This window comes from Xenopus laevis, chromosome 2L (genome assembly GCF_017654675.1).
Source record: "Xenopus laevis strain J_2021 chromosome 2L, Xenopus_laevis_v10.1, whole genome shotgun sequence".
In the NCBI taxonomy this organism is placed as follows: Eukaryota; Metazoa; Chordata; class Amphibia; order Anura; family Pipidae; genus Xenopus; species Xenopus laevis.
Genome location: NC_054373.1, coordinates 105658710 through 105671255, shown reverse-complemented (window position 1 = coordinate 105671255; position 12546 = coordinate 105658710). Strand labels below are relative to the sequence as shown.

The following is a 12546-nucleotide window of genomic DNA, read 5'->3' as shown; positions in this document are numbered from 1 at the left end:
AAAAACATAGCACTGTGCTATTTTTTGTACTTTGCACCTTGCCCATGAATAAAGCACAAAGTGTTGCACCTCTCTCAATATGTGGTGTTGCCTGTATGTGGTAGCATACCAGAGGGGTGTAAACTTCGATAGACTTGGTCATCTCCTGAATTGACCTTATGTTGTGCATCATTCAGGGCAGGCAAGGAAAGAGCATCACGGGACATGACAAGGAAGGGAGCACTGAATTCAGCATCTGCTCTAGGCAGGTGTTAAATACAGGGCACTCTTGCTCCTGTCAGTGGTGCAATTTGCACTTTGTACTAGATTTTCAGCACAATGCAAGGCGCAGAGCACATTGCTCTGTTTGCTCTTAGCAAACAGAGCAATGTTTGCCTTAACTCTGTAATAACCATGGGTTTGCTTTTTTATTGTAAATTGATGTAACATCATACTCTGCACTCTGGATACTATGGAAGCAAGCATGATATTTGTTTGAGCACAAATCCATTTGTGTTCCTTATGTTGTGTCAATGTGAACAAGACTCATCAGCACATATGAAAGAAAATGGGGGAAATAGGTTTTCATTCCATAATCTTTATTAAAATTCTGCTTATTTCAGTCATAAACAATTATTGAAAAATTTCAAATACTTAAATATTCTGTCTACAAGACATACAAGATGAAACTTAAGATTTACCGGTTTCTTATACTGAAGAAAAATGTATAATATACATACATATATATATATATATAGCCATTAAGGATTCATAATTGAAATTCTTTTTACGGACTTCGAATTCCAAGGATAGGAACATTTGCATAAAAATGTTAACCGTGATAATCACACATGAACAGAGTAATGTCATTATAAAAGCACTACATTCTACTTAATTATGTGTTATCCAACAAGTCCCCCAGCCTATCAAATACTGATACATTTTTAAATTGTAGCAGTAATTACAGATCCATTGCAGGTATTGAACATGTATCCTTGTACATTGCAGATAATGTAGTTTTAAGAATACAGGCACACTTACAACAACTACATTCATCATATTTGGTTTTACAGTTCATTTTCATATATAGTCTTTATTTATTACAGAACAATTGAAAAGTTTTTTAACAAAATGGATTGATTTTTGAATATAAGAAAAGTAAAATCTGTAGTTGTACAGAGATAATATGTAAAGTAATAAACTAATAAAACAAACTGTCAGAGGCGAAGGACATTCCAAAGCCTCAAGTGCTATGGTTTGTGTATACATAACTATATAATAGCTTTAACTTTTTCAGTTTCATGGAAACCAACATACATTTGCCACAAGGCAAACCTCTTTACAGATAAAAGACTGCTTAACTAGCAGTGATTGCTAAGATAAATTCCAGTAGAGGCTAGTAAAGGGATGTTCGGTGCTGAACTGATTTTCCTTTGAGAACCCTCCTTATCTGTATAAAAAGAAAGAGATACATTAAAACAGACTGCATATTCCTATTAACAATGTGAAGGAACTGTATATAAATAAAACACATTGGAAATCTCAGTCAAGCAGTCAAATCTGCACACAAAAACAACACACAACAGTTCCTTAATGACAATACATTTAGGGTACGCCTTATGTGGCAGCAGTACCCTCAAGCTGTGCAAGTAATGTAAATGCTAAATGATGACAATGGTCCATTTGAATGAAATACAAAATTGGGACTAGGGCTGAGGAGTGTTGCAGAGAAAGAGAGAAATATATTTAATTGTGTTTCCTCATCAAGACAGAAAAACATGGAGGAATTAATGTAAAGCTCTGGTTTCCCCTAGCATCAATGAAAACCCTATTGAGCCAGTTTACAATATTTTGATTTTGGACTTTACAAGGCTCTGTTATTTAATATAACATTCATCTTAGTCTTCCTTATCACCTCATATAGGCCTCTGGTAAAGCTATAACTCAATTACAAATAGCCATCAGTTGTGGTTCTAGTCATCTGGAGGTGTCTAGCTGCCAAAAATACATTTATGTATAGCACATTTATGTACTGTACAGCACAATTAAACATTTAAAGGACAGCTAATTTCTGGAGGAACACAATTTTTTCAACTAAAATGATTTTGCTGCAATAACAGACATTACCTCTTCCCCAACTGGTCCATCTGGAACCAAGTGAACAGGCTGCTCATTCTCTAGGTTTCTAGCACTTGGATCTGCACCCTTCCTCATTAAAAGCCGAACAGCTCCAAGATGGGTTTTTCGGTACTGCAAACTGGCTGCAACATGGAGAGCTGTATTTCCATTGTAAGCCTGCAAGGATAATAAAATAGCAAATGACAGAACATCAAATTGGTTTCTCAGATTACTCAATAGGAACATATATGACAGAAAATATTTTGTAACGCTGTAAAACTTTTTAACTGTGTATTTTTACTAATGGCAATACACCTAGGGGTTATTTACTAAACTCTGAATGCAAGAATCATGAAAAATTAGTGATTTTATAAAATCTGACTTAAAAAATCACAAATTTTTCAGAATAAATTAAAAAGATGGAAAAATCTGAATCTTAAATCCGGCATCTCAGACCTGTCGAGGTTGCATATATGTCAATGGGAGAAGTCCCAATGATTTTTTGATGTGTGCTGGGTCTTGTGCAAAACCCCAAAGTCTTTGAGTTTTTGGTTGAAAAAAAATTTGAAAATCAGATGAAAAATCTGAAAAAATCTTGAAAATCTGATTTTTTTTTCCCGCAAAGCAAATTTTTCGAAAAAATGTAATAATAAATTAGCGTAAAAAACCCGAGCGGATTTGATCGGAATTTGTAGCAGAAAATATTGAGATAAATTCAGATTTTGATAAATAACCCCCCTAGAGTAAGGTGGAATAAAATTGCTTGCGAGTTCCTTATCCGAATATTCTTGCTGCAAATAACATGTCATGCTGTAAGCGGCCATCACATTTTACCTGCTCTAACTGGCTGATTCCAGCATTTTTTGAGTTGTTGTCAATTATAACAAACCCTGCTAGATGTATTTCTAACCATGTCATTCAAGTGATTTAGTAACTCAGCAAATCTAGAAGAACTTGTGTTCACTGCATGGATAAACAATTATATAGAATCAACTTAAATATAGTTACCTTTTCATTTATAAAAGACAGTGTTCTTGGAAGCCCCAGAAAAAGACTAAGCAATTCAAGATTTGCTTCTTCTGCAGCCAGGTGTAGTGCAGTGCGTCCACTTTTACTATCCTGTTAAAGCAATTACAGATTATTCGTACTTTGCACCCACTGAACAATAAGAGCCATTACAGGCACCATCAAGCAATTTGTCACATATACAAAATCAGCCTTACAAAATAATTATTGACAATGTATATAGCAGCAAGTTTCCTAAAAAAACAGAATTGGATATAGACTAGCAGATTCTACTACTGATAAAAAAATGCTGATCTCGTAAATCTGTTCTGGGAAAATCTTTTAGCATTTTTCTGCTGTGAAAATTCTACTTGTGATAAATGGAAAATATTATTCACCACAGCAATACTTTTATGTTAGCTTTCCGGATACCTTCAATTACAGAACAGAGGGTGGCAGAAAATAATGTATAAATGCTTTAAAGGTAGGGAGTTTCAAGGGCTCCTGTGCTTAGTATGCTGTCTATGTTTCTTGAGGATCATCCTATGTGTCGTGAATTTAAAAAACATTTAAATGTTATACATTTTTCAGAAAAGCTCAGCAAACTATATACTGTAGTATATAGTTACTGAAATGGACTGATAAGGAGCCATAGGTCCCTAGGCTTACCTTGGCTTCAACAGAAGCTCCCATTTGAAGAAGCATCTTAACTGTATCAACCATGGCCTTGTTCTTAAGCTCCTCAGTCTCAGGGGTACGATCCTGCAACGGTTTCTGTAACTGCTGCACTATGGTATTGTGGGCAGTCACTGCACAGTGCAGAGCTGTCAGACCTATAAAACACAGCAAACCAGCTAATGAAAAATAATAATAATAATGAAAAGTTTTAATGTGTAAGGCATCCATACATATATACATGATTGGGAGGGATGTACAGTAATATTGACCTTTTCTGCAGCACTTGCAATATGTTCAGACCCTTTTCCCCTTGTGCCTTTCCACAGTTGGTCAAAAGTGTTTTTTGCAAACATATTTACAACACAAATTTCTGATGCAAATCTGCTTAGTAATGTCTCATAACACCGCTCTGGTTGCATGTAATATTACACATCTCTTTTTTAAGTCTAAAAAAGCAACTAGTTCCATGAATGGATGTCTACCAATTTCAGCTATTATAAGTTCTTAAGCAGCCTACCTTCATAATTTTTTTGCTCCACATCTAAATGCTGGTTGCTCTCAGAAACACCTTTTTGAATTGCCTGCAAAAGTCATACACAAAACAGTATGAAGTCATACACAAAACAGTCAGAAGAGAAGTTCACAACAATAAAACAGCAATTAAGAGCTAACCTGTCCTTGCATCATCAGTTTTAATAAGAAAAATGTATAAATACAATAAAATACAATATATTTCTACTAAATTTTGCTTCATAAAGAGTATTACCTATACCTACACAGTATAAATATTTACCATTTAAAGGGTCACTCGTAATGCTGACAGGACTGGTGTTTTCCTATAGCTTGCAACTTTTAGCTGATCCGACTCCGAGTGATATATAGTGTCCACAGAGAGACAGATCTATCAGTCACGTTATTTCGAGCGTGGAGCAATCTTCCTACAGGCTAAAATACTAATTTATACCACCCCCTGCAAGACTGAATAGCTGTTCCTGCTCTTCATGAACTACTCAGATCAGCATGTCCTTTTGTTAATGCTAACCTGGTAGCATTACAAAGTTTTTCATAAAAACTTTACTGGAGAAAAATATAATCTATACCGCTCACCTGTAAAACATGGAAGTAGCCCTTTTCAGCACAGACGTGTAAAGGTGTTCTTCCCCAGTAATCTATGGTGTTCACCTGGGCTCCAAGGCTGATTAAGTCTTGCACAATGAGATGCTGGTTGGCAGCCACTGCAACTTGCAATGCACTCTGCAAAATGTGTCAAAGAAAAAGTCAACTGCACCGTCCACTGATGACGGCTCGAGTCTAAGAGCCGAAACGTTGAATAAACCCATTATATTTCTTCACAAAAGACCTATGAATGCGGATTTCTTTGCTCTCTCTCTCTCTCTCTCTCTCTCTCTCTCTCTCTCTCTCTATATATATAATACACAAAAGCCATGAATATCCTGTAAATTATATCCTTATAAACGGTGAGTTCTGATGTCATCAGTTATAAACGGTGAGTTCTGATGTCATTTCTGTCACATGACTCATTGAAATGTGTGTATTATAAAAAATAAAGTACCCCCAGTTGTAAAATATGAGGATATTAGAAGTTACCTCGGAGTTCCATGACCTGTATAAAAACACTCGGCCTTCGGCCTCGTGTTTTTATATGGTCATGAAACTCCTCGGTAACTTATAATATCCTTATATTTTACAAAAGGGGGTACTTTATTCACTATATATATATCAAATCCACAGTTGTAAGCAGCGCACTCCGGAGTTTAAAAAAAAAAATTTGTTTCTTTATTTATCATAAGATTAAAACCATAGTCGCAAGGATCGACGTTTCGGTCTGGATCTAAGACCATTATCAAGATAACTTCTACAACTGTGGATTTGATGTATGTGAAGCGCTGCTGCAGCACCCGGTCCTGATTGCCTGGAAGGGAGTGCAGAGACCTGCCTGGGTTTCTATATATATATATATATATATATATATATATATATATATATATATATATATATATATATATATATATATATATACACTTACATACATATACATACACACAAAAATGATTCTGCACATGAGGGGCTATACACATGTATTTTGCCAAACCAACAAAAAATCCAGCAACCAGCAAAAAGCTGTTCCCAAGCAAATTAAAGAGTTGAACACAGAAATTTCTGTGTACAGCCTACTGGGATAAAATGTGCAAGTAAGACAGCTGTGAGGCACCATTGGCATTCCCAACCAACCCATACTTATCCATCTTCAATGCGTCTAGCTACATTTATTATGCGAGGGGGAGCTCAATAAGTGACTTAGCAGCCAGTTGAGCTAACCATAACTGCTAAAACCTATAAGAGGGATATCTGGGATTCTTGGAAATGAACTAATAACTACACAAAGTTTAACTCACCTGATTATTTCGCTCTTTTATATCCAACATATTAAGGGCAGCCATCTTGCGTGCAATAACATAACACATAGCTCTTCTTCCTTGTGCAACACAAATGTGAAGGTACCTAAGGGATACAAGTATGATTTGTTTAATTTTACAAGGCACACTAAATATCAGTCTTTTTACGATTTTTATATTCTGCTATGAACACATAAGAATTTATTCTCTCATGTTCTGCATAACTACACCGAAAAAAATTGTCTGATCACCAAAAACAAAACATTGCTTCTGTCTTTAGGACATAAAGAAAAATTTACAGCACAGCAGAACTTACGTGTCGCCATCAGAATCTTTGAAAAGGAGTTGTTCCTGGGTAACATTGGCCATTTTCTTTTCTTCTTGTTCAATCTGCCACTGGAAGAATGTTTTGCCCATCTGAAGAGGATTTGAATTACTTCTCTCTGGAACAAGCATCTGTGGGGGCACATGGGCAGTGTAGTGATTCTGAGCTGGTGGACTTGACTTCACTGAAGGTATTATTTCAGGTGAAAGTACTGGTTCCACATGTAAAGATACCAGGCTTTGAACTTGGCAGTCTGAAAATTCCTCATTTGGAAAAGCTAGATAATTTTGGACTGAAGTGTCATCTTGGAAATTGTATTCAGCATTACAGTGCACAGGAACATCAGGATTTTGCAGAGGAAACATGCATGGCTCATTTGTTTGAGGTGGGGAGCAGACTTGGTATGCCTGTGACAACGGAAAAGTATGTGACTCAGGAAAATCTTGATAAAGCGCTTCTTGCGTACTTTCAAATTGTGGAATATTTTCCATCCAGCTAACTTGCACAGTATTTAGAGAGACTGGTTTGGATTCATTTTTTATATTTATCAGACTTTGAAGCATATCTAGATCACTTTTAGCTGCATCATCCATATTTTCATTTGACTTTGGTGTACTTGGAGGTGTCTGTATGAAAAAAGGAGACATGTAAGAAACAAAACCAACAGAAAAAATGTAAGTTACAGGGGAAAAAACATATATCTTACCAAGAATAAGCTAGGTTGAAACAAGCACTGCTTTTTTGCAACTGGTCCTTCGAAATGAAAATCATGAGTCCGTTTTTTGCTTAAGATGTTTTTCAATTCTTAAAGACAAAAGAAATTATAAAAAGATAATTAATAATAAGTTGTATTATAATGAACTGAATTAAGGGCATAGCCATTACTAGTCAAATAGATACTAGGATTACCGTACCTGCGTACTGTTCGTGGCTCATTCCATTTTGCAGTTTCTGTAATGAAAAATAAAATGCATCATTTGTATTACATTAGACAGGTACACAAAATAATATATAAGTTTGGGAGGGTGAGAGAAACAACAAAACTACAGTAACTCACTTGTATATCATCTGCTCTTTCTTGACCAGTTTTACTTCTTAGCTGCATAAGGAGTTCCCTTACAGAATTCTTTACACGAACACCTTGGAATGTTCCTTTATGCTGACGACCCCCTACAAGATGGCCGGCTGTCCAAAAAGAAAACAATATATTATATCAATTTATATATCATAATATTAACAGGAATGTTTGTTATTGAAAACAAGAGCGTAAGAATTTCTTGTGCCCCTATTAAAAATAAAATGAATACAGCAACCCCTAATAGGTTTCAAATAAAATGATTCAATTCTCTAAAAAGTATTGAACAATATAATTATCCACAATTGATATTGGTTAATTGGAATATTTGTTAACATATAAAGTTATATCAACCTACTGCACAAGGTAAAGTTGGCAGATGTAATAAATATGGCATAAGTCAGTTATATTTATGGACAGTTTATCAATTTACTAAGTGCATGCATTTTCACTGCACAGTTTTCCTTAAACACAATACTTCAATTAATTCAGTCAAAAGTACATGCTTCCATTGTTAGACAAGATAAAACAGGAAAATTCTATACTAAATTACATACCAAACAAAGACTTAGTCATATTTCTTATATTAACATTTATTTCCCCTTTTATAGCAGAGAATTGTTTGTTTAAAAAAAAGCCAAAAGAAGAACTATTAAAAGCAGGAAATTACATCCATTAATCAGATGGAATCTGGACATGCAGATTTACTCTTTAACATGGTTAACGTGTTTCGGGGAAGCTGAAGACATAGAACAAGAAGCAACTGAAAGCAATAGATATTACTGGACCCCACAGCAAATTATTGTTTAGTCCCCCAAAATATTTAGAGGTTGTCCTGTTTTTCCAATATTTATTGAAATTGTACTGTGTATGATATATGAATTAGGACCTCATAGGGCCACTATACCTCCTGGCCCCCCCTGCAGCCACGGAGTTTGCTTCCACCGTAGTTACACCCCTGATGCACTACAGAGTAAAGGAACCCAACAAGAATAATATGAAAACTTGAGCAGACTGTTGAATAATGCAACATGTTTACAAAACGGGTATATATATATCCCCTAAAGCAAACAGTCTTTACACGCAACTTGGTTTTATGAGACCAGCATATCTCAGATATATCTCAGATATTCTCTGGGACCCCTGCAGCCAGAGGGTCACTTTGCAACAGAATCAAAATGAATTAGTTACATAGTCATTTGTGTAGGCCCCCCAAATGAATCACAAATGAAACACATAAATACACTCTGTTCTATTAGTAAAAAACAAAACTGTACAACTCTGTGAATAACAGAGTATTTTGTGCCACTTTCATCATAGCACATACTTTTATAGCAGCATGCAAGCACACAGAACACAGTTAAATGGACATTAAAAGCAGATAAATATTCCTGCCCATCTATCACCTGTCATATGTTCCCCTGTAGTAATTACCTTTCTTAGTGTGAGGCCAGGATGCATTCAGACTTCCTGGCACCTCAGTGTCCGAGCTGGGGGAACTAGGAGAAGAGAAGGAATGGTAGTGGATGGGAGAAGAGCCACAAGAATCTGAAGCAGGGGATCCTGCGTAGAAATATGCCAGATTCATGGGACTGCTCATCATCGACAGGTCCTGATCAAGCAGATCAGTTGAGTCTTCAGTGAAGCGCTCCACAATCATCCTGTCTGTACAAGGGCCAGAATACAGGAACTGGTGTGATATTTTGCTAATGTCCAACTCTTTCTTTTTGTGTTCCCAGATGCAGGGAGAAGACAAGTTTGTAAACTTAAGGCACCCGGAAAAAAAATCTTCTTACACTGCGGCTCTGGGAAAGTCCAGCTGGGTTTATAAAGCCTCTGCCCACCGCCCCCGCTTTCCGGCGATTAACTAATAGGAGAACGAATAAGATCTGTAGCGTCCTTCTTATTGGCTCCCAGGTGTAGAAAATACAGGTGGGTGTGCCAGAGGGGCAGGAATTACCGTAACTTGACAATGGCAGGTTGCGAAACCAGACGGAATTTGACAAGTTGGGCCAAAAGAACAAAGGTGTGTAGCTTTAGTGTTTGCCAGCAGCACACCCAGCCAAGGGGAAATGAACAGGAAGCCATTACACATACAAGGGACGCTGTCCTCAAAAAGAATACTTTACAGCAGCCACACTCCTTCGTGGGATTTAGCTAATAATGTATAGTGTTACTTTTTCTCCTTCCATTATTATGCACTATACAGTAGAACCTCCATTTTACATTTTTTAAGAAAGAGTGGAAATATGTAAAACGAGGGACATGTGTTAAGGACACATAAATGTGCAGGAACCATTTTTTACACAGTTACTTATACTAAGTTATTTTACAGGTTTCAGCAGTAAAGTACAAAAACTTCAGCAAAGCTTGCCTCTCTCGACTTATGTGTCTCCAACCACCACCACCCCCCCCCCCCCACACACACACACACACAAACGCACACACACACACACACTCCTCCAGCATATCGGCTGTCGCTTCCCTTTGCTACTCTCAGTCTTGTGTCCCAGTCCTTTACTCATCCTTCACACAGTTTACCTTTCTGGATTGCTGTCCCTGTCCTGGCCCCTGCAAACCATTCCTCTCCTGACTGCTTCTAACAGTCTTTAGTCCTGCCTACCCCCTCCCTCCTTCTCAACACACAGCTGCTGCTTCCATTTGCTGCTCACAGTTTTGTGCTCAGTCCCTTACTCCCCTTCAGCACAGCCTGCCTCTCCAGACTGAGTTCTGCACCGGCCCCTTTACTGTAACATGACGCCTGCATCCACACAGACATTTCACAGTTGTATACACTAAAAGTAAGAGGCTGTTTGCTGAAAAAATAGAGCGATTGGCAAATGGCAAGGGTGATAAAGTGGAATAAAATCTGGGAAAACAAAACTTAAAAATCAGGAAATGTTCCCATTGAAACATGGACAAAAAGGTAATAGTGGATGTAATAAATCTGACTTACGTCCGTCTTGTTTATGGACAGTCTATATTTATTTAAATGCATGCATTTACACCAGATTATTTGTAAGAATAGCACTTATATTCCTTTAGTCAAAAATGCATGCAGCCTATGTTGGACAAAATAAAATGGGCAAATACTATTTTGATGATGTGCAGGACAGGAAAAACTCCACCACACCAACCCTAACCTACAAAATATACGCATTGTAGAACTCATACCAGGCCCATACCCATGTCATCTTGCCCTGTACAAAACTTTTTGTGTGTGCCTCTGGTTCCAAGACACAGAATCTTCAGGAGCAGTGGAGGAAGGTACTTTCACAGTTTGACCCATACCCAACACTAACTCGCGATGTTTGGTCAAATTTCAACCTGAACCTGCCCAAACAGCGGTCTACCCATGTGTTACCACAGGTTTCGGGTCAACCCGCACATCACTACAGTATTAAATACCAAACACAAAATTAGTCATACTCCTTAAATTAACCTTTATTTCCCCTTTTTGGCAGAGAATAGTTCATAAAAAACATACAAAAGAAGAACTATTAAAGGCAGGAAATTATGTCCAAAATAATTGTGTAGAGCATGCAGATTTGAAGATTTGAACATTAGCATGTTTTTTGAGGGAACTCGAAATACAGATAAGAAGCAAATGAAAGCACTACATTATGCACTGCAGAGGAAGAGAACACAACAATAATATTATGAAGGCTTAGGAAGCTATCACTACATTTCTCAAGGAAACACTGTTGGCAAACTGGTTCATCAGCAAATATCTCCTCTAATTCTTCCTGACACAGTCTGCATCAGGGCCAAAATGCATTACCGGCACAGCCATCTATGTAGGACCCCCAAATGGATTTCATGGTCCATCACTGAAAAACAGAACTACCCAACACTGGTAAGGACAGAGTACTTGGTGCCACTTTTATAGTACATCATTTTATAGCAGCATACAAGCACAGAGAACACAAGCGTTAAATGGAAATTAAAAGATGATAAATATGCCGATCACCTCTGCGTGCCACCTGTCATATGTTCCACTAAAATAATTTCTATTCTTTGTGTGAGGCCAGGATGCACTCAGGCTCCACAGGCATCTCAGTGTCTAAGGATGGGGAATTAGGCGCAGAGGAGGAATTGCAGTGGATGGGTGATCCACAAGAATCCAAAGCAAGGGATCCCACATAAAAATACTCCAGATCGTATTTGGTCGGCATGGAGCCTCCCAAAATCACCCGAATATAAAAACATAATAGTTATCTACAAATGGTAATTTAATGGATATTTGACTATAAAATGGAAAATTTCACTAATTCTAACAAGAGGTGACTTATGTAATAAATTATAATAGGTAACGAATAAGGGTTCAATAAATTCTACTCTCACCAGTTTAGAAGAGAAGGAGATAAAAGAGACCAATATAGAACTGCGTCCGTCCCCCCCAGTTGATTTGATTGTATTTGTACAGTTTTATACATAGTTCAAGGTTACAGAATTAAGAATAGGAGATATGCCTAATAGGGAAAATAACTAATTGTATGAAGCAAATGTGAAAAATGTACCCCATAGGTACTATGGGTAAATTTCGCCAGAATGACGTCATTTAGGTACTTCGCTGATTTACTAACGGTCGACTGCATAACTTCGCTAGCGAAAGAGATAGACTCAATCGGTACTTCGCTCCCTAACGCCTGGCGACTTTACGCTCTGGCGAATGGACGTAACTACGCAAATTCACTAAGATGCAGATTTAACTGAACGTTACCTCTTGCACCAGACTTGCCTTTGCCACCTCAGATCAGGTGAAGTGCAATAGAGTAGATAAGACTTCCTCAAAAAATAGCTGGCAGAAAAAATGTACGATCTTTTGCAGGGTGATAGGCTGCAAAAGATAGTAAATTTTTTCTGGGGTACCCGGCTTCACCCCTACATTTCCTAACATATGGCACATAAACTATACACTGGGCTCATGTGTAGGGTAATATAACAAC

At 37.3% G+C, this 12546-nt stretch overlaps 1 protein-coding gene across 1 annotated transcript; it reads right to left on the bottom strand.

Annotated features, from left to right (window-relative positions):
• Positions 1-561: 561 nt before the first annotated feature.
• Positions 562-9958, bottom strand: LOC108708362 (NF-kappa-B inhibitor zeta). Its single transcript, XM_018246980.2, has 12 exons — positions 9032-9958; positions 7580-7707; positions 7437-7473; positions 7229-7326; positions 6514-7148; positions 6198-6303; positions 4888-5034; positions 4298-4361; positions 3772-3935; positions 3106-3216; positions 2107-2274; positions 562-1429 (listed from the first exon to the last, which is right to left on the bottom strand). Exons 1-12 carry the CDS (start codon positions 9255-9257, stop codon positions 1376-1378), a joined length of 1938 nt encoding a protein of 645 aa, XP_018102469.1. The 5' UTR covers positions 9258-9958; the 3' UTR covers positions 562-1375.
• Positions 9959-12546: the final 2588 nt, after the last annotated feature.

Excerpts from the sequence above, each read along its gene's own strand:
- LOC108708362 (XM_018246980.2), bottom strand. The coding sequence starts at position 9,257 with ATGATTGTGGAGCGCTTCACTGAAGACTCAACTGATCTGCTTGATCAG. Across the intron at positions 7,474-7,579 it reads AAAGAGCAGATGATATACAA|AAACTGCAAAATGGAATGAG; the intron begins GTGAGTTACTGT and ends TTTTCATTACAG. Across the intron at positions 1,430-2,106 it reads ATGGACCAGTTGGGGAAGAG|ATAAGGAGGGTTCTCAAAGG; the intron begins GTAATGTCTGTT and ends CTTTTTATACAG.